The sequence below is a fragment of the Octodon degus genome, unplaced genomic scaffold (assembly GCF_000260255.1).
Source record: "Octodon degus isolate 3935 unplaced genomic scaffold, OctDeg1.0 scaffold00127, whole genome shotgun sequence".
Lineage (NCBI taxonomy): Eukaryota > Metazoa > Chordata > Mammalia > Rodentia > Octodontidae > Octodon > Octodon degus.
Window position 1 is genome coordinate 3153476 of NW_004524703.1, and position 24004 is coordinate 3177479.

Consider the following 24004-nt stretch of genomic DNA (forward strand, 5'->3'; position numbering starts at 1 on the left):
GCATGCAGCACAGCCTCATTTGGAGCTGGGCCCACTGAGAGGCAGAGGCTGGCCTCCCACGGCAGGGTGGGCAGGCACAGGGGCTGCAGCTGCACGAGGCAGAACATGATCCCTTTGCTGGAAAGGACAGCAGCTGACATAAGACAGGATAGTAAGAGCAAGGTGAAAAGAGGACGTGGAAAGGTAAAGAAATACTAACATCTATAATGGTAATGCTAACATTGAAAATTAAAAATAACTCTTTGGGGAAACATAGTTAGTGAAGGGGGAAATGTGTGTATCTTTTATTTTCTACTATGCACTTTTAATGGAGGTAAATATATTTTTCCACTTAGATCTATAAAATTCATTTCATGTTCTCCCATGTGCTCACAGCAATTGATGTGTACTTAAGAATAGCTAAAGGCCTAGGAAAGGAAACAACATTTTTTAAAGTTTATCTTTTCCATCGGAAGGGAAAGCATCCAGGTCCTTGGGTGTATTCTACCCACATTCTCTCCTGCCTGGATTTCACTTCTCCACTCCATCCTCCCCTCCTCCCTTGCCTTGGTCTTGTCTGTCCATGCTTAAATGCTGACGAAGGCTACACCTGAAAGAATTATCAGAATGAGGCTTATGAGAGGTGCTGGAAGAGAAAGTGGCAAAGCATGGGTGAACAGCACTCCAGGGAGAGGTAATCCAGGGGCTAGAAAGCAGGGAGGGACACACGACTTTATGACACACCTCAGGGTGAGGCAGCAGGACCCTCTGATCTTGAACATCTGGACTGTCCACAGTGAAGGACTGACCAAACCTATAAGCTGAGTCCAAGGCTTTCACTCTGGGAGGAGACTGTGGCAGAACTGATACCTGGCGATTGGCCCGGGGCAGAATGGCAGAGGGATTTGACTCTTTCATTCAGCAAAAGTGCTGTTCTGGGCCACGTTCTGGGCAGTAACTAATAACCCTGACAGTAACTAATGTTTTTAAAAGACTTCTTTGGGATAAATTGATTTAATCCTCACAAACTTCCAATGGTATAGGTCATTCCCATTTAATAGATGGGAAACTGAGGCACAGACAGGCTTGGTAGTCATCCAAAGCTCTCAGCATGCGTACATACTGGGGTTCAGTTTCCAGAGGTCCACTGCAGCACCTAGGCCCCCCACAGCCTCTAAGGGCCTGGTGACAAGGGAGTGGCGCTGCCTCTACATCATCTGTGAGCACCAAATTAAAAACTCTTTGTGACTACAAATACCCATAAAACTGTAAGCATTTTTAAAGGGCAGTAATCTTCTGTATTTTCTTCTTGGATTACAGCGGAATTCTCGCAGATTTCTTTTTAGCACTGAGTAGATTGCAAAATAAAAACCTACCAAAAGATCTGTTGTTAATGTGAAGGGTTAAGACAACCCACTCCGAATTTCAATAATTCCCTTTTAACAGAAAAAAAAAATTTAAAAAATACCTCATCTAACAGAAAGCATTGTCTTGCATTATTAGTTAAGTATGAAATGTTCCCCTCACGTGTGTGCCCTTTGGGTAACATAGTGTTGTTAGCAAAACCATTATAACGCCATTCCCTGACTTGTGGGTCCTGAAATTTACTGTTGTAATTTTGCAAGACTATCGCTTTTGTGTGTGTGCTCACATCGTTTAAGACATTATTGTAACATTACTATAACAAGTGGTCACGAGGGGACTGACACCAACCATGCGGCCTCGCTATTACCCCTTTGGGCTGGCGCTGAGCTGTGACAGCAGAGCGAGGACTGTTTTAGAAACAGCATCTCGAATCTGCAGGCTGGTCTTGCTGCCAGAGCTTCAGCCCTTGAAGATCACAGCAGTGACCTCTACATAACCTGAGATCGGGGAGGGCAGAAACCAAAGCCCCCTCCCCAGCCCACCTCCATCACACCACAACCAGCTGGAAGTGCCCTGCCTGCCCCGGCCCCACCCAGTGGCCACAGCGCCAGCCTGGAAATATTTTATTGCGGGGTGGGGATGGGTGCTTGAAGAGGTGAGAAGGGGGAAGGTTTTAAAGAGGAGATCAGCGTCCGAGCTGATACACATTCAGGGAAGTGAGAATCGAGAATCCAGGTCCAGGGAAGAGCTGGGCATCACCCCACTTCATCTCCGCCTCGCCAGGCCCTGGGCTACGGACAAAACTATGAGCTTTACTACAAATATGGGGCAGGATATGAGTAACCCAAAGCATAGACTGTCTTCAATGCTAACCTAAATCCAGACCATGTCACCCACCCTCATACCTCCAGTTGCAGCACCTAAAGTTCAAGGTCTTCACTCTCTGGACCACGGTGCTGTGACTGGGGCTTTGGAGCAGTGAAGGACAGGGCTTGGAGATGTTTCCGGGACTCTTAACAGGCTGCGGTTTTCTTTTTGAGACACACAAGGTGCACCGCGATGCCCCACTGCGTCTGATCGCGCGTGCGCATGGTCAGTGGCTTACCGATCAAGCAACGCCAGCAGGGTGAGCCGGTCATACCAGACTTTGATCCACTTGCCAGGAAAAATGAATAATTTGTAAAACTGTTCTCGGTTGAATTTTCCCGCTGCTGAAGAGCATGACGAGTCTTCCAGGTCCTGACTCACGTGCTTTTAGGTAGCAAAAGGAACAAGAGAGAGGGTTTCACAGTGCCCTGCCATGGTCACAAAATAAAGCACAACTTTAAAATACCAAAAGCCAATCCCAAATCCTGAAATGCAAACCAACACATTTCATTTGAAATAAATGCTCAAAGAAAAGGATAACAATCAACAAAAAGTCTTGGGTACCAACACACCTCAAATGGTTCATTTTCATATACCATTAAAATTATGCTACTCATCAATCAAGCCACTACTGCTCATTAAGGCCAAGAAACTGCTGTGGAAAATGCTTATTAAGGAGAAGAACCAAACAAAAAAGCTCTTAAATGACCTAATTTTTTCAAATGGTGCAAGTCAATGAAATGTTGAAATAAATATTCAAATTTTACTAGGAATACAGAAATTTGCATTAATGACATTCAGGTCACTGGTGAAGCCTGCTTTTAAAAAAAAAAAGAATAAAAGAAATATATACTGAAACAGATCAAAAGCAGTAAGACTGAATATGGGGAAACTGAGATCCAGATTGGGTAAGTTTGAACCTTGATTACTCTAATTCTGTAGAAAATATTCAGTTTGGGGAAAAACAATCTTCACTAATCTGTCCATCCATCAGTTGGTGAGGGACTCTTCATAGCCTGGGTCAAGGCTGAAAAGAGAAAAATGAGAATGCTGCAGACCCAGAGAAGAGGTGGCAGTGCCACTCGGGTCTGGGACTCTGGCCTCACTCTGGAGGGCATCCTAGAGGTTGTTCGGTGCTCTGGTGCACTGTCAGCAGGAACACCCCTCTAACAATGGTGAGCCTGTGGTTTGTAGTGAAAGGAGCCTTTCCTGATGTCCATTATGGCTTGTGTGGAGACACCCACCTAAAGCCTCAAGCAGTCACAGGTGAAGCTTCCTCAGAGGTGGCTGAGTTTAGAGTATGTGATGCTCAGATTGATGCATGGAACAGTGTTAGGCTCAAGGGGATGGGTAAGCAGATCGAATAAGATAAAAGGGGCCATGAGACGCTTGCTGTTGAGGTCCTTGCTTGCTTTTTGCTGTCTCCTCCATGCAATGAACTATTGTTCTTCCCCCAATGCCCTATTCCATGTGCCACTCGGGCTTGGAGACAGCCAACTGCAGACTCAAATTTGTATGAATTGTAAGCCAGATGGACCTTTCCCTTTTAACTCTGAGTCGAATACTTCGTCTAAGCAATAAGAAGGATATCTAAGAAGATGGCCTATGAATGAAGAGCATAGGTAAGAAATACGTGCCCAGGTGAGTGTGGCTTGTCATCTCTGTGACACTGGAGTCCAGGTTTGATGGGTAAACAGGTCCAGGAAAAGTCATAGCCGTGGTGACAGAAGCCTCTGGCCAATAGGGAAAGTACCTCCTCGAGCTGACGTGATCATCACACCTGAGCCATCAGACAAGGTGTCCAAAAATCACAAAAAGACCTCCTCTACATTGTTTGTAAAACTTACTAAAGATTCTGGTTTATCAGGTATTTGCTGTTGCTTCACTGAAGATTTTGTGTTAGAAAATCTCCACAGAATTTAATGGTAAGAAGAAATGATTTGACTTCTGGTAGGGCTTGGGTCTAGCTGTCCCCCCAAAGCCTCATGCAACCACAGAGCAGGCTTCTAGAGTTTGTGATTGATTCATGAGCCAATGCTGGGGTCACGAGTGTGTGTGCCACGTCCTCCCCGGAGTGGATGGCCTGAAGGCAGCACGAGGGTCTCCACCGCGGCTCCTCCCTTGCTGTTCTTGCTGTCTTGCTCTCTTCCACCACCACGGACACCTCTGCCATGCGCCACTCTGCCTTGGAGCCAGCCGTTTATGAACTAAAAGCTTCACACACTGTGAGCTGAAGAAACCTTTTCCTCCTTAACTTTGGGTGCTGGGTGTTTTATCCCAGTAATGAGAAAAAAAGGAACTGAGGCATCTTCAAATACTGTCCAAGGAATTCCATATTTTTTCTTAGATACCAAGGATGTGAAGAGCATGATGTTTTCATGAATCACAAATAATTATCCTCTGCCCATTTTGTGACACAAAATTCACATTCTGATTCAAATTTTTCTCATTGTTTTAATAAGTCTTTCACTCAAGTAATAAAATATATATTGTACAAAGTATATAAACTGGGTACTATATGAAGAGATATGCTGAAAATTGGCAAGATAAAAAGAGAGAGTCCATACAGTAAGGGGGCTTAGAAATTGGGGGATAGACAAGCAATCTAGCCAGGATTGCACACACATGTTCTGTGTCTCTCTGTCTCTGTCTGTCTCTCTCACTCACTCGCTTGCTCGCTCTCTCATGCACACATCTGTACCTGTATATCTGCAGAGAGACTAAGTGAGCCATTCTAGGGGGACACTGTCACCAGAGGCCGGGGAGTGAGGCATCCAGGGCTGAGCCCTGAGGAGCATCAGCAAGGAACGCGCTGGCAGAGGACTGAAGAGTTTCACTCCGTGACCTTTACCTTTACCTCTAAGCAGTCTACATGATGAAGAAATAGGTGCCTGGACCAGGCACCAAGCAGCCTGCTTCTGGGTGAGATACACCTCACAAACAAACTGTGTCACATGGGCAAGAACTGAAAGTGTCACTTCTGGGCTGAGAAGGTGACTAGGAAAGGGGACAAGGAGCAGCCGCACTGGGGTCTTCCTCAGAGACAAGAGGACCGCACTTCTTCCACCCATGAAGACCTGTGTCTACCACGCATACGGCCCACTGGTGAACTCCAGTTACCAGGAGCAACTTCAGCTCTGATCAAAATGAGCCACAGGAGGAGACAGGGAAGCATTTTAGAAGGTTTTTTTAATGGAAATGAATATACGTAAGAAGAACAAAACTCATCCTCTTCTCAGGTACCCAAAAACTCCTGCTGCCTAGAGCACTGGTACCTGCAAGAGCTCCAGAGAACTAATAAGAATTAAGATGCTGCTAACCACTGCTGCAAGTATTAAAGTTGTCATTCTGTCCAATGTCACCTTGAATCCTTAAGCACGCACAAGAACTCTTATCATCTCTGCTCAACACATGCAGCTGGGAGGCTGAGTCGCCTTCTCGGGGTCCCATCACGGGCCAAGAAAGAGGTCTCTGGATGTCAGACCCGAGTCCTTGTGCCACCTCCTGAGGCAGGCCAAAAGCCATTTGTGCAACTGTGCTCATCAGCCAAGAGAGGTCGCCTCAACCCGCACAAATGACAAGCACTCCTAGGACAATGTACGGAGACCCGATGACTAAAGAATGAGGTAAAAAGCTAAATTTGAAAAGGAGACCAATGACGGACACTGGCTCAAGTAGTAAGGATGGAGAATCGTGGATTACAAACAAAATACTGTTTTTAGACTGGGGAGATAGTTCAAAGATCTAAGCACCTGCCTGGCAAGCGCAAGGACCCGGGTTCGATCCCCAGTACCACATGCTGTGTTGGCCCTGGGACCCCAGGCATGCTGTGCCAGCTCCAAAACTGGGCGGGATGGCGCACACCTGTAACTCAGCACTGGGGAGGCTGAGATAGGAGAACCACTACGATGGTGAATTGTGTAGTGAGATCCTGTACCAAATGAATGAATAATACTATTTTTACAATAACAAATTTAAAGTCAGATTTATGACTTCAAGGATGAAGTGTATTTAATAAAAGCTATTCTGTGGAAACAGACCATGGCCAGCTCCACAGTCCCCTCTTCTTTTAAAAAGAATCTGGAAAGGAGTCCCAGATCTGCACAGGCTTTCCTGAAAGGGAGACAGAGGCACCACATAACTGTGAAGCCCAGAGAGGGAAGGCTGTGTCAGAGGTGGGCTGGCAAGAGGTCACAGCGGAGGTTGCCGAAGAGATGTGGGCCGCACTGGACATCCCCATGGTGACTCAAACACCAAGGGACAGGGACAGAGTCCCACTGATACCCCAAGTTGCAGAACCCTACATGCTCCTATCTTTTTAGTTATCAAGCCCAAGGTGAGATTATATCTAACCCCAAGATTTCCCATAAGGATTTGGTATCAGAAATGTGCAAGTGGGTGGGATGTGGTAGTGCACATCTTAATCCCAGCACTTTGGGTGGGGGGGGTGCTGAGACTGCCACAAGTTTGAGGCCAACCTAGGGTACATAACAAGACCTTGTCTCAAAGAAAAAAAAAAAAAACAGGTGCAAGTGAAAGGTGAATTACAACTAGATATAAATGACACAGTGACGCCATTACAACAGTGGCTCTGTTTAGCAGCCAGAATTCGTAAGACTTGATGCTTATGATAAACGGATTTCTCAAATGAACTTCTGAACATGATAAATGAAAAGTATGCAGATGTCAGTTTTCTTTTTAAAGCCATAACATGCTTTCAAGTAAGTGAATATAGACAGAAAATAAATACGCGAAGGTATAATAACTGATGCTCATTTCTTTCATTATATGATTATTTCCTCTGTTATTGCCATTCTTATGGATTGCCACTGAATCTTTAGTGACAGTAAATGGCTATGTAAATGCCAACTCCACATGACCCTAGAATAGTCAGATGGGCCCTGGGCTCCATTCATTTGTGCAGTTCTCTCCAATTCTGATCAGGGCAGGGCCAAGGGACTGAATGGCTTCCATGCCATGAGAATAACAATAAGGCCACCATCAGGGACTGATGGAGAGCTTTAGGGTTTACAAAGTATGGAGCTGTCACCTACAAAGGCCTCTCATTTCCTAATGGAAGACAAGGAGAATGAGTTTAAGACTAGAGCCGGGGAGCAGAAGATGCTGTGACCCACAGATCCAACACTGCTTTTGCGGCGGGCCCCCCAAACAACCAAAGTATAGTAGAGACCACCAACTAAGGTGCTGGCTCACCTGCTTGCCTGCCCTTTAACATACTGGGACAATGTAAGATTTTAAAAGTCACAGCAGTAAGTATATGGAATGTAACCCCCGAGGTTAGAAGCACATGGTAGATAAACTAAGGTACAGACAAGTACCAAGTTTTAATGTGGATTCACGGTATCTTGCATCTGGTGATGCCAGCAAGCTATGGGGACAGATTCCACTGGATGTCACAGTATCCCAGGCTTGGCCCTTCCCTTGGTGTTATTGGACTAGGATTTGCAGCTCTGCATCTCATGAAGAGAAGGGAGCTGGTACCCCAGGGAAGCTTCCTTTGGGGCCCTTCAGCCCCTGCACACATTTCTTCTGTGCCAGGGAAGAATTTCAGTCAGTGCTTTCCTCTGGCCTAGCTCTTCCTCCTGGTCATCTCCACAGACCCTGTAGAATTCCACCCTTACTTGTATGAAGACACCTCTAGGCTGGAGTCTAGGCAGGCCCAACCTCAGTGCAGTGAAAGAGAGAGGGAAGGAAGTAAATGCAGTCTTTGGGGCAGCCCTACCTCCTGCCTGGGTTGCAGGCCATCCTAAGAGGCAGCCCTCATACCGCTGGCCCTGGAAGCCCCTGGGCTTGTACCCATGAGCATGCCTGCTTGCTGGTTTACCTCCAGACCTTTGGCCAGAGCTCTCTCTGCTGGCCCCCTCTGCCTTCCACCTGGCCAACTGCACCCAGCCCTCATGTTTCAGCTGGGGCATCTTTGCCCCAGAAAGCCTCCTCCTGGGTTCGCTCTCCTGTCCTCACTGCTCTGCTGTCTCACAGTACTGGAGCCGCTCTCACCCTGAGCTCAGCCACAGAGAACAGAACTCGCTTGTCCTTGAACTTCTTGAAGGCGGGGACGGCGCATGTTCATCACTCTGACCCAGCTTCTGGCAGGGATGGAAGGTGTACTCAGCCTACTGTGAGTATTTGTTGGATAATGAGCAGGAAACCAATGCATTTTATTTTGAGGCCAAAAAAATTTAATTCCCTGGTGACAAAAATTCAATTTGGAGAGCTAAATAGTAGAGCTAAAATTTTCTTTCTTTTTTTTTCTGGTATGAGATCTTCATAAATATTTATTCGATATCTCAATATGAGGCTATACGGCAATCTTTATTTTTTTCTGACTCTACATCCATAGATGTAGAAATTTAAACACTGTAAATTTTATTTAAAATTAAGAAGTTAAAAAGACTAACTTTGATTAAGTGACAGTGAAACACTATAGACTAGTGATGCCAAACCTTCTAGAGCTTTCAAAGATACAAATAGCCTGCTGCGGCACACCCTCGCGCCCTAGGTTTGCCACCACTGCTATTCATGAAATTAGGTTTTTTATATAGTACTTTTATTACAGTGCCACTTACACAGAGTCAAATGTGAAATAAGGAGTGATCTGAGTTATCTTTGCAAAATTCACTTACTTTAAAAGAGCGCTTCCAACTGTGATATCTTGAGACATCAAGTTAATGGATTGACTGTATCTTTGAGAACCCCAAATCTCTCACTTTTCTACCATTCTGCCAGGATGAAAGCAAGAACTCCACAGCTTCCCCAACCATCTCAACATCTCTAGCGGGCTTCCCAGAGCTGCAGCACTCAGGAAATGGGAAAAGGCCAGCTCTGCCTGAGCCCATAAGGGAGGAACAGGAGTTTTTCACAGAAAGCCACTGTGATGAGCACCAGGAGCAGGCCGCAGGGCTCCCACACCCATGGGGCAGCGCATACAAATACAGCTGTAGGCTGGATCCTCGGAGATGTAGACATGAGCCCTAAGGCGTGGATGGAGAGGAGGAAGATGCCCAATGAAGGTCCTCAGAACAGGACAAATGGCAGTCCCTGGTGGACAGTAGGTGACCGACCCAGCACCAGCCCAGCAAGCACCGCTCAGCAGCCTGTGTGTGACCCCACAAGGAGGTATCCTGTGAAACTCTGTCCTTCCCATAAACCTCACCTCCATAGTGGGCTCAGGACAGCAGCCCACTGCACCCATAGGCCTGCAGGAGGAAGCAGGTGAGCCTGCACACACAGAATGGAAGGGTCCAGAAAGCTTGGATCTGGGATGAGCTGAGCACCTTTTCATTCTCGTGGAAACTCCACGACCCAAGAGGGCTGAGTCACCATTCACTGGCACTCCTAAGACCCCTTAGCCTCTCCAAGGGAGGAGTCAAGTAAGAGAACTTGATTATTTTTTACACGTTAGATAGATGGATGGATGGATGGATGGATGGATGGATGGATGGATGGACAGATGGACAGACAGACAGAGACAGACAGATAGATGAATAGATAGACCAACTCACAATATTATCAAACATTCTCTGGAAAAATTTGGCTAAGCAATCCTAAAAACTACCACAAAGCTCTATATGTTTTTTTCAAAAGTCAATGTGCCCTAGAGGGAACTGACATCTCAGAAGAAAAGCAAGCACAGAATTTTAGAAACTTCACACCAAAATAACTTTATCATACCTACAGTCCTCCTTCCTCTACCTGAGCTAGAGGAGGGCCACACTTCTTTTAAGTCTAACCTGAATGCCTCTTTTTCTAAGGGCACTTCCTTTCCCTCTCCTCCCCAATGTCTCCATCCAAATCTCAGCCCCTCTGCCCCACTGGCACCTGGGCCTGACCTCCCATGGTGTCTGTGGCTGTGGATCCTGGCTTAGCCTTCCCTGAGCCTCCTGATACCTGGCTGCATGAGTGACAAACACCGTAAGACATCTCCCAGGAAAACAGTTCCTCTCTAGAGCCTGGGTGTCCACATCCCAGGAATAAGGTCTCTGTTTGGGTTAAATATTTAAGAATCTGAGTGCTGAGTGTTCAAGGTTAACATAATTTTTTTAAAGAACCAGTTATGGTCAAAACCTTCAGCAAGTTATAGGGGTGGAGGTATAAACTAACCCAGTGTGTTCCCCTGGGAACAACACATCCTAGCAACCAAAGATCAATGTGAATGAATTTCTAATGCATTTGGAAAAGGAAGTGACGCAGAGGTAATTCTGATAATGTCACTGGAAGGTTATCTGCTATCTAAAGTTTCTTTTCACATTCACTTAATAAACTGCATACACTGATAGATTTGCCACTTAGCAAAGCAAAATTCAGGATGAGAGCTGGTCAATCAACCTAGGAAGAGTATTTAAGATCCCCTGCTTCTAGAACAACACAAACAGTGATCTCAGAAGGCACATACCCGCGGGGTCTCTGAGTGGGTCCTCCGGGCCACCATGAGCAACAGCTGCTGCTGCAGGGCACTGACTGCAGGGTCCCCAGAGGATGGGTCTGGACTCTCACAAGTGGTAGTGCTGGAGGAGCTGAGGTGCACCTCTCTGGGGAGGGACAAAGAGAATTTTGGTTACCTGCCTGCAGGTGCCAGGAGCAGCTACGCAGAATACGCATGGGCACGCGCATGTGCGCATGCGCGCGCACACACACACACACACACACACACACACACACAGCATTGCAGCACTTTATTTATTTATTTATTTATTTATTTATTTATGGAACCGGGGATTATTCCACCGAGCCATCAACCTGGCCCCCTACAGCACCTCAGTGCACAGGGAGATATGCCTGGAGGAATGCTTCTCAGAGCCACAGTCTGCTAAACTTGGCACATCTGGTTTCCGGCATCTGTTCTGTGGTTAGTCTCTGGTACTAGTATGGTTCAGGTTGATAGGAAAGGTAAATTTCAGGGTCACTGGATTTTGCCCAGAGCAATAACAGAAGTGGTAACTAAGGGTGGTGGCTATGAAGAGCCACCTCTGAGAGGGAACAGAACGTGTGGCAGGAGTCAAGCCTGGGCCAGAGCAGTGCGCCTTCCCAGAGACAGAGCTGGGCCCCAAATCTACCTTGGTGACACTGCACCCTGTCGGGCTTCCCAGCCTTTCATCCATCTGACTTGCTACAAGGAGCAAGCAAGGAAAATACATGTGCCGTGTTTCCACCTTCCCACTGATGTGGAAAATCTCCCGAGACTTTTCACCTTGTGCAGACACAAGAGCAGCAGCCAGCTGTCCGCTTTCCCTCGCCTGGCCATCTCTGTGCTCCTGGCTCACTGGATGCCACAGCCACAAGGATCACAGAGGGACAGCTGAGGAGTGGAATCAGCATACCATGCTCACCCTAGAGGACATGCATCTACACAGCCTGTCCATCCTGCAAATGGGGAAGTCTGTGACAGCAGGACTTGGGCAAGTGTCGGGGAAGGCAGAGACAGGCAGCCTGCAGCGCGGGTGCTGACTGCCCCCGTGTGGCGGCCATGCCGTACCACAGTGCGGGAGTCTCCTGTGCAACCGGCCTCCGCCCTCAAGGACTGAAATCATTGTAGAGTCAGTTATTCTTCCCTCCCTGCTTCCTCCCTCCCTATAAGCTATGGAAGGTGGGCCTGGCTGGAAGTGTAATCTCCCGATGTGTCCACGAATCCAGGGCAGGCATGAGATGGCAAGGAACGCAGAGTAACAGCTGAGAAGCAAGAGGGAACGAGCAACTTGGGAGGGCAGAAACCACTCAAAACCAGATACCACGCCCCATCTGGTCCTACCTCTATGCATTCAAAGGTTCCAAGATCCCATTAAGGTCTTTTCAAATTTGAAGTAGCAAACATGCATCTCTCTACTGCCAAAATCAACAGCGACACGACCACAGGCACCATCTCAGAAATTTGTACTTAGAACTGAAACCATGCTCAGATGGACATACAATCGGGCACATCTGACACTGAAAGGTCATAATGTTCTGCACATCTGAGGAACACACTGCGTGGCCACGCTCCCGTTCAGCCACGCCAAACAAAGCTCCATTTCTTCTTCTGGATATAGTAGAACAGTTCAAACAGGGAGGGTGAGTTCTTACAACTTCCTGCCTTCTCCCATTCTGTGGGAACCAGGTCCACACTTAAACTCTGGGGCCCATGGTTCTAACAGTCTCAGTAAGCAAGAATGCTTTGACTGAGGTATAAGGGTCACAGAAGCTGAAGATGTCAAGAAAAGTGTAAGAATTAGGCAATGAAGAGTAAGTACAGGGGGTAAAGAGTAACAGACCTTTGGGGGATGATATAAAATGGGTCTAGAGATTTAGAACAGATTCTAAAAAGGAACTTAACTTGTAAGCCAAATAATATCTACTTCACCATGTGCTACCCTGATTCTAAAGCAAATAAAATCAGAAATAAGTGAATTTAAAGAGACATAAAAACTGTCTAATAAAAGTCCTGTAAATAAATGTGATCTAGGATGACACTTCTATTCCATCCCACATACCTATTTCATGTGTTCTTCACCATCAAAGTGATTGTGAATAGTATATCTTGCCTTCAGATGGCACTGGGAACAGATGACAGGCATGTCACATACTTTTCATTCAGTTGCTTATGACACTGGAAAGGCTGGACTACTGAACACACAGTTCATTTAAAAAGAAAGCTCTGATATATTATTGTGAATAATTTTTAAGACAAAAAGCAAAACTGTTTGCTGAACAAAGAACAGAAACTATTACGCCTTCATCACAAAACCTGCAGAAGAATAATGCAAGTCTACTGTGCAAGGAACCCTTTCATCCCATTGTATGCTTTAGCTTCCGGGGCAGCTCCACCTTCGACTTGCTCAGTAGAAAGCCAGCTTTAACTTCAGCTTTCTAGGTAGATCAGCTCATTTCGGGCTCTGAGCTCCTGAATTAGTCTTATGTTCTGGGTAATAAAAAACTGACGTGGGCTTATCCCCTGGCAGTCTGTCCCAGTCACAGTACCAACTGCTGCAGTCCCAGCCACAGCCCACTCCTTCTGTCTCTGGGGAAAGCAGAGCTGTGGTAGATAAAGTTACCAAGTACCTGCTTTACGGACAGCTCTTGCATGACCACAAAGCTCCGTTCCGTGCCTCTGGCAGCTCCTAAGAGGGTCCCACAACGAGAGTGGGACCGAGGAGGGAAATGAGCTTCCTCTCCTGGCTTCCTTTGGGAACCCCCAGAGAGACATGCAAGTTACACAGCTAACAATTCCCTATTCATACTTGGAAGTCAGAGACATAAAACTGTCACATGGTGACAAGGTTTAACAATGACGAGGAGGGAAAACCTTCTTGCCAATAATCAGATTCAGTGGTTTAATGGCCTAGTTGGAGGCAATCCCAGCCACTGAGGTCACTTTATGGGGAAAAAGCTGCTTTTCCAGAACCTTCCATGGCTGAATGGCTAGAAACAGCCCCAACCAAGCATCCTTCACATTCAAAATCAAATTTTATGCACACAATGGTGGGAGGATTCAAAATTTAATGGCATTAAGATTCAGGATCATAATATTAAAATACCTGCTCTAAAGTCACCATAGGTGCCAAGATATTGGGCCACAACAGGTGGACAAGGAGAACAGAAAGTACTTTCCCAGCTTAATGATCTTACAAAGCAACCCATAAAAGCACTATGGGAAAGATTTCCTCTTGATCAAAATCCAGGATCCTTTGTAGAGTAAAATCACAGTGAACTCTGGCCACTGTCCCCCACTTGTGTTCAAAGGGAGAAGCAACAGGTGGCACTGGTCATAGGCACTGTCGTTAGCATAGGCCTTACCACATCTAATCTTTAAAGCAACCCAGCAGATGAGTTGGGAAGATTTCCCCTCAATTGATGTATTGAGAAGCTTACAGTTAAAGTGTTTACGGAAGTTGCACAATATCAAACAAAAAAATAACCACAAGCATTAGATTGCTGCTAGAGACAGAATTCTTGTTTGCACTGAGAGGAGGTGGAGCTCTCCAATTTCAACCCCGTCTGGTGTCCCATGCCTGGTTTTCCCCAGCCATCAGCTTTCGTGAGGACAGGGAGAAGAGCTTCATTAACACAATGCAGGACCGGAAGGCCTAACGAGTCTAGGTCTGGTTGCCATGCACAGGATTTCAAGCGGCCCATCCTGAAAGTTTCGCTCTACCTAGCTTCCCTCTTCACCCTCCAGCCGCTCACAGGAGAAACAGGAGCTTGCCAAGGTCACCTTGATTGACCCCACACTCATCAGGGTGTCCCTCTCTGCTGAGAGGCCACATCACTCACTGCTCAGAGAATAAAGGGGGACATCCCCAACCGGGTCCTGTAGACCTCTGACTCTACATCACCGGTCCTGGTCAGTTTTCATGTTGTCCTCCAATGTTCAGCTGGCCTTAGAATGACCTACAACTCCTCCTTGGCATCTGCGTCACTCCTAAAAACTCGATTTGATTTAAGCAAATATTTACTGAATATCTGTGTGAAGAGAGCTGGGAGAGCTATAAGGTCACCCTGGCTGTGGTCACTTTTCAATAGACTCTGACAACCAAGAAGAGCTGGGAACTATCTGCAGACTAACGACACAGCAGAGACTACGCTCAGACTCTTCTGGAAGCAACCTGGACAGGTGAGTTTATTTTCACAGTGTAGGCCTAGAAGAGACAAACTGCAATTTGAGCTCTGAAAGATGCGAATGACCAGAGGGAGAAGTGGGTGGAGGCTGCAGTGGGCATCACCCAAGGGCATGGCAAGATCGCCATCACGTGTCCACAAGAAGGGCTCAGAGACAGCAGGGTCACCCACAGGAGGCCCAGGGTGGGTGTGGAGGACCCCACAGGAGGAGCTGACAACAGGCAGTCCGAAGGCCACAGCCTGGGATGCGTGCACTGCAGTATTTCAGAAAGTTTAAAATTGGCCTGGTGTCGCACACCCGCATTCCCAGCACTCTGAAAGGCTGAAGCAAGAGGACTGTAAGTTGGAATCCTGCCCGGGCAACTGAAGAGAGATCTTTTCTCAAAATAAAACCTAACAGGGGATACAGCTCGGTGTGAAAGCCTTAGCACACACACAAAAAAAATCCTTTTAAAATCAACATTAAGTGAAAAACTTTTACATATAAATGTGAATTCCACGCTCCTACTGGAAAAAAACAAAAATGGTCATCCCAGGCTTACATTGGGATCAGGAGGCTGCAGACAGCAAAGCAGCCACCCACAGATAGGATGAATGGCCTCTCCTCACTGCAGTACCCTTCCACACTGGCCCCGCAGGCCTGGCTCCCACGACCTTATGACGACCCTCTGTCCCTACTGCAGGGAAAGGCAGGGAGGGGGTTAGTGTCCACCAGCTGTGTATGCCAAGTGTTACAGCCACTAGCCCTGCGACATCAAGCACCTTTCTTTCTTTTTCTTTTTCTTTTTTTTTTTTTTTTTGTGGAACCGGGATTGAACTCAGGCCCTTGTACTTGCCAGGCAAGTGCTTTTATTCTACTGAGCCATCTCCCCGGCCCCCTCAAGCACCTTTCTTAATCAGTCTCCGTTTCCTCTTCTGCAAAGTGAAGCTGATTCCCTCAACCTCACTGGATATTTTAAGATCTAGCACCCACTTAGCACAGAAGCACATTAAATGGCATTGCTGCTGCCAGAACTGTCACTGGAAATGCCCCCTCGAGTTGGGGCCATGAGCTATCAGGATGCTCTGCACAGAAGATTCAAGGGACACCCAACTTGAACCATAATATTAATTCTAACCTCTCTGTGTGACAACACCTGCCCTGCTGGTGGGACTCACTGGGCTCTGAGGTCATTCCATGCCTCCAGCATGAGAGACAGTGATAAGGTGACAACACTCTGGACCCCCAACACACATTCACACACATACACATGCATACACATACTACACACATATACGCACACACGTACATGTATATACATATATAGCATACACACATACCCATGCACACACTGGTATGTTAGTGCAGACATTAAAAATACTTGAATTTAGCCAGCCTATTTGTTTTTCTTCTATTTTCTAGCAACTGTGCAACCAGCTGTAAAATACCCAAGTCACCACCACCACACGCTCTCCCAAGCTAAAGGCTTACTACCAGTTCATGGGCCTCAGCCTGCTCTGACTGGTGTCTGGAGTAGGGGAGGAATCTGAGGCTCCAGGAGCACCCACAGGGCATGTGGGTCATAGCCCAGCAAGGCTGAACCCCTGCTCCTGAGCATGAACTGAGGAGATGGCAGCACCCTCACTGCTCTGCCAGGATGAGAACAGCCACAGCCCGGTAACTGTGCTAAGGGAAGGGACTGAGTTTATGCTTCCGTATCGGACAGAAAGCCCTGCACATCTGCCGTGTCCCAATGAGCCACAACGGGGCCAACACACCTACTGTCGTGGGGCTAAGACCCCACTGACAATCTTAAGGACTCACTTATTCAAAGGCCAGACAGTGTAGCAAGCATTACATCCCCAAACAACACTCCACACAGACAACAGAAGACACAGGCATTAGTTTCCTTGTTCTGGAAGCACAGAAAGGGAAGCCATATGTGGCAACGGGCCTTTCCTTCCCAGAATCCACAAGACTAGGCCCCTCAGCACCTGGACAAGTAGAGTCAGCCTACAGCCCAACACTCAGTACTGTGGCTGGCGGACCACAACCTAGTCTATGGGCCATTCACACCAGAAATGCTACCCTGCAGCCTAGGGACGCAACATAAAGTCTTTCTATAATGGAAAACTGCTTTTACATACTTGAACATTTTTCTCCCTAAACAAGCTCAATAATTATTTCAGTTGCCTATTTTACCAAAATCAGAGACTTCAGGGGTCCCCTACTATCGTGTGCCTCCTGCACCTATCTTCCCCATCCCAAGTGCCCCATGGAGGAACCCTCACCTATTCTTCAAAGGAACCCTGATCCAGCTTTGGGTCCATAAGTAGTCCCACATCAGTGACTGAGCGCAAGGTACACACATTGTTCAGAACAAATCTGACGTAAGAAGACTATTTGGGTTCATGAGAAAGAAGCTCGTTTCCGGGTAGGCTGAGTGAGAGGTTACAGGGTGATGACAATCGCCTGGTGACAACATGGTGCAGTGTTTGAGAGAGCTGTGTAAACAGGGGAGCAGGAGAAGCACAGAGAGAGGAAAAACACGCCCCGGGGAGCCTCCACAGGAAGGCCTTGATCCACACATTCCTGAGGAGGCGCCACCACGACTTCTCAGGAACATGACCTGGCACTTCTCACACGATTACGCCTGCTGGAGGTGAGATCCACTCCTGTGCAGCAGGGGCCCAGCTGTGCCGCGCACCTAAGAAGATGGAGCTGGGGAGGACCGATGCTCTGAGACTGCCCCAGGCCGCAGGGCTGGTCCGAGGCCCACCAGAAGCACAGCAGCCCCTTCCAGCACCTGCCAGGTCTCATGCTTACATGCCACAGCCCTGCTGCCCAGACCAAACGCACTGCACAAGCCAAGACCAGCAGCCCTGGGAGGTGGGAGGGAAAGTGGAAGGGGCTCTGTCTGGGAAAGGGAGCACAGAGAAAATGAAATAATCCAGTGCCAAGAGAGAAATTCCGGGGAGAAGGTAGCTACAGGTGGCACTCGGGAGGATGCAACCTAAGGAAACGGGGGCTGCCGAGAACCCTGCAGGCTGCTCTCCGATTCCTGTCTGCATATTCTTTCGCTCTCTTCGAGGCTCTGTGTGTGTGGCTTTATCCTAAACTACTCAGTTGCTCAGTAGTGCTACTCGGTAATTCAGCTGAAGCACTTCCCTAGGGAAAAAGCGGAGCATATTCATGAAGAAAAGACACCAGAGAAGATGTCTAGATCATCTCGCTACAACGCAGCGTGCCTGTCTTAGCACAAATGAGCACCAAGGACATCTCCAAAGCACTCCCGGGAGGACGCAGCAAGAGCTGGAGAGCCCTCTCTCGCGGCTGCGCGCTCCGCGGGCTGCTCCCTAGTCACGCTGCACCTCACGCTCATTTTTGGAAGTGGCAGCAATGAAAGTGGTCCCGTGTGTTTTTCATTATTCAGTCATGTCAGAGTTTCTTGCCCTCATGTCAGATGAACCTAAAAATGGATTAACGTGCTCTTTCTACACCAGGCCCCACGCTTTCTTTTCAGAGTAGGCTGTGCACCCCCCTGGGTGCCGCAGTTCCCTCACTGCAAGCCGAGCTCCACTCACCGGGCCTGCGGGGCACAGGTCTCGCCGGAGGGAGGACACTGGAAGGAGCCTTCTTTCTGATTTCCAGACTTTAAGTAACAGGACTTAATTTCCCCTGCAAAAATCACAAGATTTCCACAAAGTAGCTTACAGTTATTTGTATATGACCGCTTCATCCTACGCGATTTTCATGTTAAAGAGAGCTCAGTTTGGGGTGTTGAAGTAATAACTGTTGGCATGTTAGGCCCACTGCTTACATTTCTCCACAGAACATGTATCATGAGAAGGTGAACAAGGTACAAAAGAACTTTAATAAGAAACATTGTGGTTGACATCCCTCTCAGGCAATATACTTAAAAAAGTTCTGACTCTATTACTTAACACTTAATTGCTTTTAATCATCATTTATATCATCTCTTAATTCACTTTTCATAAATTCCCTTCACGTGTCAGCATGCTCCACACTAGGCTGTAACTGGGTGTTTTCCTGCATTGCGTACACACGGGTATCATGTGGAGAGGTTTATTAAGCCTGCAGTTCTGACTGGTGGAGCTCCTGAGGCCTCCGCAGGAGTCAGTGCTGCCTCTCTGGTGCGCAGACAGTAGTGCTGCTGCAGCAGCTGACTGGGTGTCGGCGTGTTGATGCACAAAGGCAGGGGGCGGAATACACTTGCAGAGCTGCCTAGCTCTACTAGAGGTGCTTGGGGCACTGAGGTGTGAAGTCAGTTCCCACCCTAATGTACACGGTCCCTCCCTCCACAGACTTCTAGCAGCTCCCTGCTCCAAGGGCTGTGAGCCTCTGGAAGGCGGTGAGCCAGGAGGGACAACCTGCCCCTTTCTAGTCTTCCATGGAACTGCCAGGGCAGTACTTTTCTTTGGTACTGGGAATCAAACTTACAACCTCACACTTGCCAGGCAGACACTGTGCTGCTGAGCTGTATCCCCAGCTGGCCAGTGTAGTTCTTTGTCCAAAACTGTCATCATTTTGTATGTCTGCAGATACACAGGTGCTGAAGACCATACACCCCTGAGCTCCACAAAAGGTAACCATTTAATTTATTACCCAAACCAGGATGACCTTGGAGCAAATAACAATGACTTGGTTTATAAAGAGACTTTAGCAAAGAGGCATTCTAGAAAAAAACCAGAAACTATCTCTTTTACTTTGGGGACTCTGAACATGCCACTTGATGATGCTCAGTGTACAATATTTTAAATCATGGGGGTCCAAACTTTTGTCCTTATTCAAGCCACATGAAGAGGATTGTTTGGGTCCACTTGCAAAACATACCATAGGGTTAGTGTACGCAAGCAACAAAACTTCCTCTTCTTCATGTTAGCTTACCAAAATATTTTTTAAAAATAACACAAACCCAAATTTAACAATTAAATAAGAAAACTTACACGTTGGCTGGCTAACGACAAACACTCGTCTTCACAGGCCCGCACACAGGCAGGTTGAGCTGCCACTGCCAATAACTGCCACACTGTGTTCTGCAAGCCACACAGGCGCACATCACTGCTGATGTGGGCGGGCGTGGACTGGACCGTGGGGTGGTGCAGAATAGGATTAGCTCCGCAGGGGACCCTCCTCTACCAGTGACCCATGGCCACGTGTGAGGTCCACAGTCAAGCACCTCACAGTGCAGCCATGAAAAAATCAATAAAAATTGCATAGTAAGGCAAAAATATATGATCCTGAGGAGCAACGTGTGGCCTGTAGGCTGTGGGGGAGAAAATGCCTATTTAAAGTTCTTTTAATAAGAAGGTGCTGATAAAATTTATCAAGGTCAGGCATTCGACAAGCATCCAACAAATATTTACAGGGTGCTGGGCATCATCCTGAAGTTTACAGTTGTGAGAAAGAAATTTGCATTAATTAAAGTATCATAAATGAATAATTATAGGTTATAACATCATCAAATAAGAAAAGAACAGGGGAGCTGGGGAGACAGCTCAGCAGCATAAGCACCTGCCTGGCACTCTCAAGGTCCCAAGTTCGATCCCCTATACCCAAAAAAAAAAAAAAAAGAAAGAAAGAAAGAAAGAAAGAAAGAAAGAAAGAAAGAAAAGAATGGGGTCAAAGGGACAAAAAACAGAGATGCCTTATTAAGTCTGAAAAACTTTTCTTAGAACAAAGATGTGCAAGAAAGTAGCACATGACAGCAGGAACACAGTATACGCAGAGGCCCAGGGCACAAAGGGGCATACTCTTCCCAAGAATATTAAGCAAAATCACAGGATGTCGCCTATTCTAACAGCTACCATGCCTCAGCTGAAAAGAAGACCTAACTGTAAAATAAGCCCTCGCATGACCTTTCAGGATGCTCATAATATACGTCCTACCCCCAAAGTAAGTCCCAGGGAAGGCTGTCAACCATGGCCAGGGGTACAGCTCAGCAGCACAGCACCTGCCAGGTAAGCGTGAGGTCCTGAGTTTCATTCCCAGTATCAAAAAAGAAAAGACTGTCAACCAGATGGACACATTTAGTACATGTGCCGCAACAAAGGATGCATGTTTTGAATTATAAAATAATATTACTATATAATTAAATATAAATAAATAATATTATTGACATTAATACTTAAAATGATGAGATAAATAATAATTAAGGATTTGTAAATACCCATGCAGGCACCTTTGGATGAGAGGTAAAGGCCTGTGTAAGCAGGTGATCTCAAGACATGGCCAAACATTCAAACAAGAGTACAGACACAATACATGAATAACATGTGCACTTGATAACAAACAGACCTGACTGTGTCTAAGACAAATCTTCATAATCTGGTGCATCACGCATTGTAACGGGCATACCTGCTCCACTTATGTGAGATGCAGAAACATTCTTTTTGAATTTTTGGTGCCTGCAATTTTTCATCACCTGTGTGTGGACCATCGCTCTAAACCATCATCATTTTTGTTGCTATTCCTGTCTCATAAGTTTTTAATTAACACTCAGTTCAATGGGAACTCTGCAAAGCCCGGCCTGTAAGAGGTCTTGACGTGGGTGAAGAATTCATGGGATAAAATCACTGACCACTGTGCAGCCAGTGCACCACGAGCAGGTGACCTGGGCAAGTGCCCCTCACTCGAGGACAGCTCTGTGGCTGCACAGGACAGACTGGCGTCAATGGTTCTCCAGGAAATGGAGTCCCAAGAAATTCAGGGTTCCAGAGGCTGACATGACTATATTTGGATAAATGCAGATCTTTGTGCATGAATAAATGTAGTTTGTTGTACATGAATCAGTATAAATAGCTGGACATGAAAAATAAGACAAGCCTTGAAAATTAGTCCTACTGTATCTTTTAGAACAAAAATTAATACAAGGCCTAGTGTTCTGTGCAAGGAAATACAATGGTGCTCAGGCTATCATTCCATGCAGCGGGCCGAAGGCTCTGCCTTCCCCTTTTTGCTTATTAGCAAACCACTCCACAACTCACCGTGTTCATCCATGAAAACGTGCACTGCATCCACAGACATCTCCTCCTGCACAGAGGTTTCTGGCCCACTGATGACTTGCAAGACAGAACTGTCTTGCTGGGAAGTCACCCTGTAGATTATCTGTCTTTGTCTGTTGCCCTGGAAACTTAACACACATAAAAGCTTCAAAAACAATAAGGAATTGTTCCTTATCCTCAATAAAGAGTTAAAAGCAGCAGCCAGTGAAAGAGGGTGCCCCACACGTTACAGCCACGCAAGCTCAGTAGCTAAGTTACCCTTACAGCGCTGCGGTCTTGGCAGGTGGGGTGAACACTGGGCTGGTGCCAGTGTGGTCTTGACTTTGCGAGTCTGGTTTCTCCGGCTTGGCATCCTGCCCCCTGAACTTCTCCTTCTCCAGGATTTCCTCCTTTCTTCCTTGTAAGTAATGATCTGAAAAACATTGCTCTATGTGTTAATGTAGCATAAAATAAGAAATTAACATGAGGGGAATGGGGAGATGGCTCAGTAGAATAAGCATTTCCCCGGCAAGCACAAGGGTCTGAGTTCAATCCCCAGTTCTGCCAAAAAACAAACAAACAAAAAAAGAAATTAAGGTGATACCTCCAAAACAAGCTAGTGAAACTGAAAAAAGCATAGAAAGAAAATCCAAATAGTTCCTTTGAATTTGAAATGCTTGTAAGTTTTCCTTTTGCTAAGTACCAAAGTACCTAAACATACTTGAAGAACAGAAATGTGTGTATTTTTGAGACAAGCTATTTACGCATCTAGAAATACCACCTAGCTTACACACAATTCAGGAAACCCTTTGACTAGCTCTGTGACACAGACAGACCAGACTGGAAACTCCACTTCATAGTACACAGTCCTAAAAGGTTTGTGATACAGGCACGCACAGCTTCAGGTGAAAACAATTACATAACAAGCTGGGCCATTTGCAGGGAGGTCCCATCCCACTTACCATTTGAAAAACTTATTCTTTCTCCTTCCTCATCCTCCAAATCTAAACATGTAAACTGGTGGCAGAATGAATTCCTTGATAAAGCGGATGCCCCTGAGATGGATTTTGAGCTGCATGTTCAGCCTGCAGCAGTCATGGCCAGACAGACAGTCCATTTCTTCCCTGAGACTATGTGAAGATGAATGTGAAGTCCATGTACAGGGGTACAGACTGGGGCTTTTGCTTTCTAGTGTCCGCTTTACCCATAGGCCAGAGGAGGGTTTTGGTTCTCACCACCATACAAAATGGAATACTCCCCTGCAGGCCAAAACTTGCTTGTCTGTAGGCACCCCCATAGCTACAATTATGGGTGAAACGATCATGGTCTGCCCATGACCAAAGCTACTGACTGTCAGCTCTGAAGCTGTTGGCCCTGCCGTCCCAGGCTCTTCTGAGCCACACCGTCAACCTGCTGAGCCCTCAACTAGAAAACTCCAGAGATGCCTCTGTAGGTTTAAATCGCATCACTGCAGGCCCTTGATCCTAGGCATGGAAGTTACTAGAAGAGGATGCTGGCTTCTGTGTGAGCCCTAAAGATCAGCACTACTTACATATCCAAAGAAGCACCATTAGAATGTCTTTGGCACAAAAATGTCTGCATTTCATCTGACAGCTTGTCAGAATTCAACTCTCAGAAGCATCAAGCCCTGCATTTGTGAGGCAGTATTATCATAAGCAAAGCCGATGGCCAGCAATCAGCCTCATAAAAATCCCAGGCAGGTGATGAAGGGGGGGGGGGCACCCACCTTGGGAAGAGGACCCATCTGCTCAGCTCTGTTGTATCCTAACCTCTCCGGCCTTAAACACATGCAGTACACAGGTCGGCATAGGGAGGTTTCCTCTTTTCTCTTAAAAATTATAAGAATATTTCTGTTTATAAAAAAAGTATACTTTAATTGTGTATAATTTTTTTTGTACTGGGAATCGAACTCAAGACCTTGTGCTTGCCAGGCAGGCACTTAAATCACTGAGCTATCTCCCTGGCTCCCTTGTATATCATTTAAAACTAGAGAAAAGTTTTTTCAATTAAATCACTCTTAATTCTGCCATTACACTGGAGCCAGTCCTATGCCCCAACAATCTTTTTATTTTAGCACAAAAGGGAAACAATAAAGATATTGTCTTGCAGCTATCATATTTTTATCTTAAATTATTAATATTGCATATCATTAAATAGTCTTTTTAATTAAAATGCTGAC

General features: G+C 46.5%; 1 protein-coding gene across 1 annotated transcript in view; it reads right to left on the reverse strand.

Moving 5' to 3' along the window:
- Positions 1-24004, reverse strand: part of Pcnx2 (pecanex homolog 2) — a 213213-nt gene that overhangs the window by 167371 nt on the left and 21838 nt on the right. Inside the window, 5 exon segments of the mRNA XM_012516813.2 lie at positions 2450-2595; positions 10625-10760; positions 18385-18478; positions 21808-21953; positions 22090-22218. Coding sequence (XP_012372267.1) covers positions 2450-2595; positions 10625-10760; positions 18385-18478; positions 21808-21953; positions 22090-22218 — 651 coding nt within the window.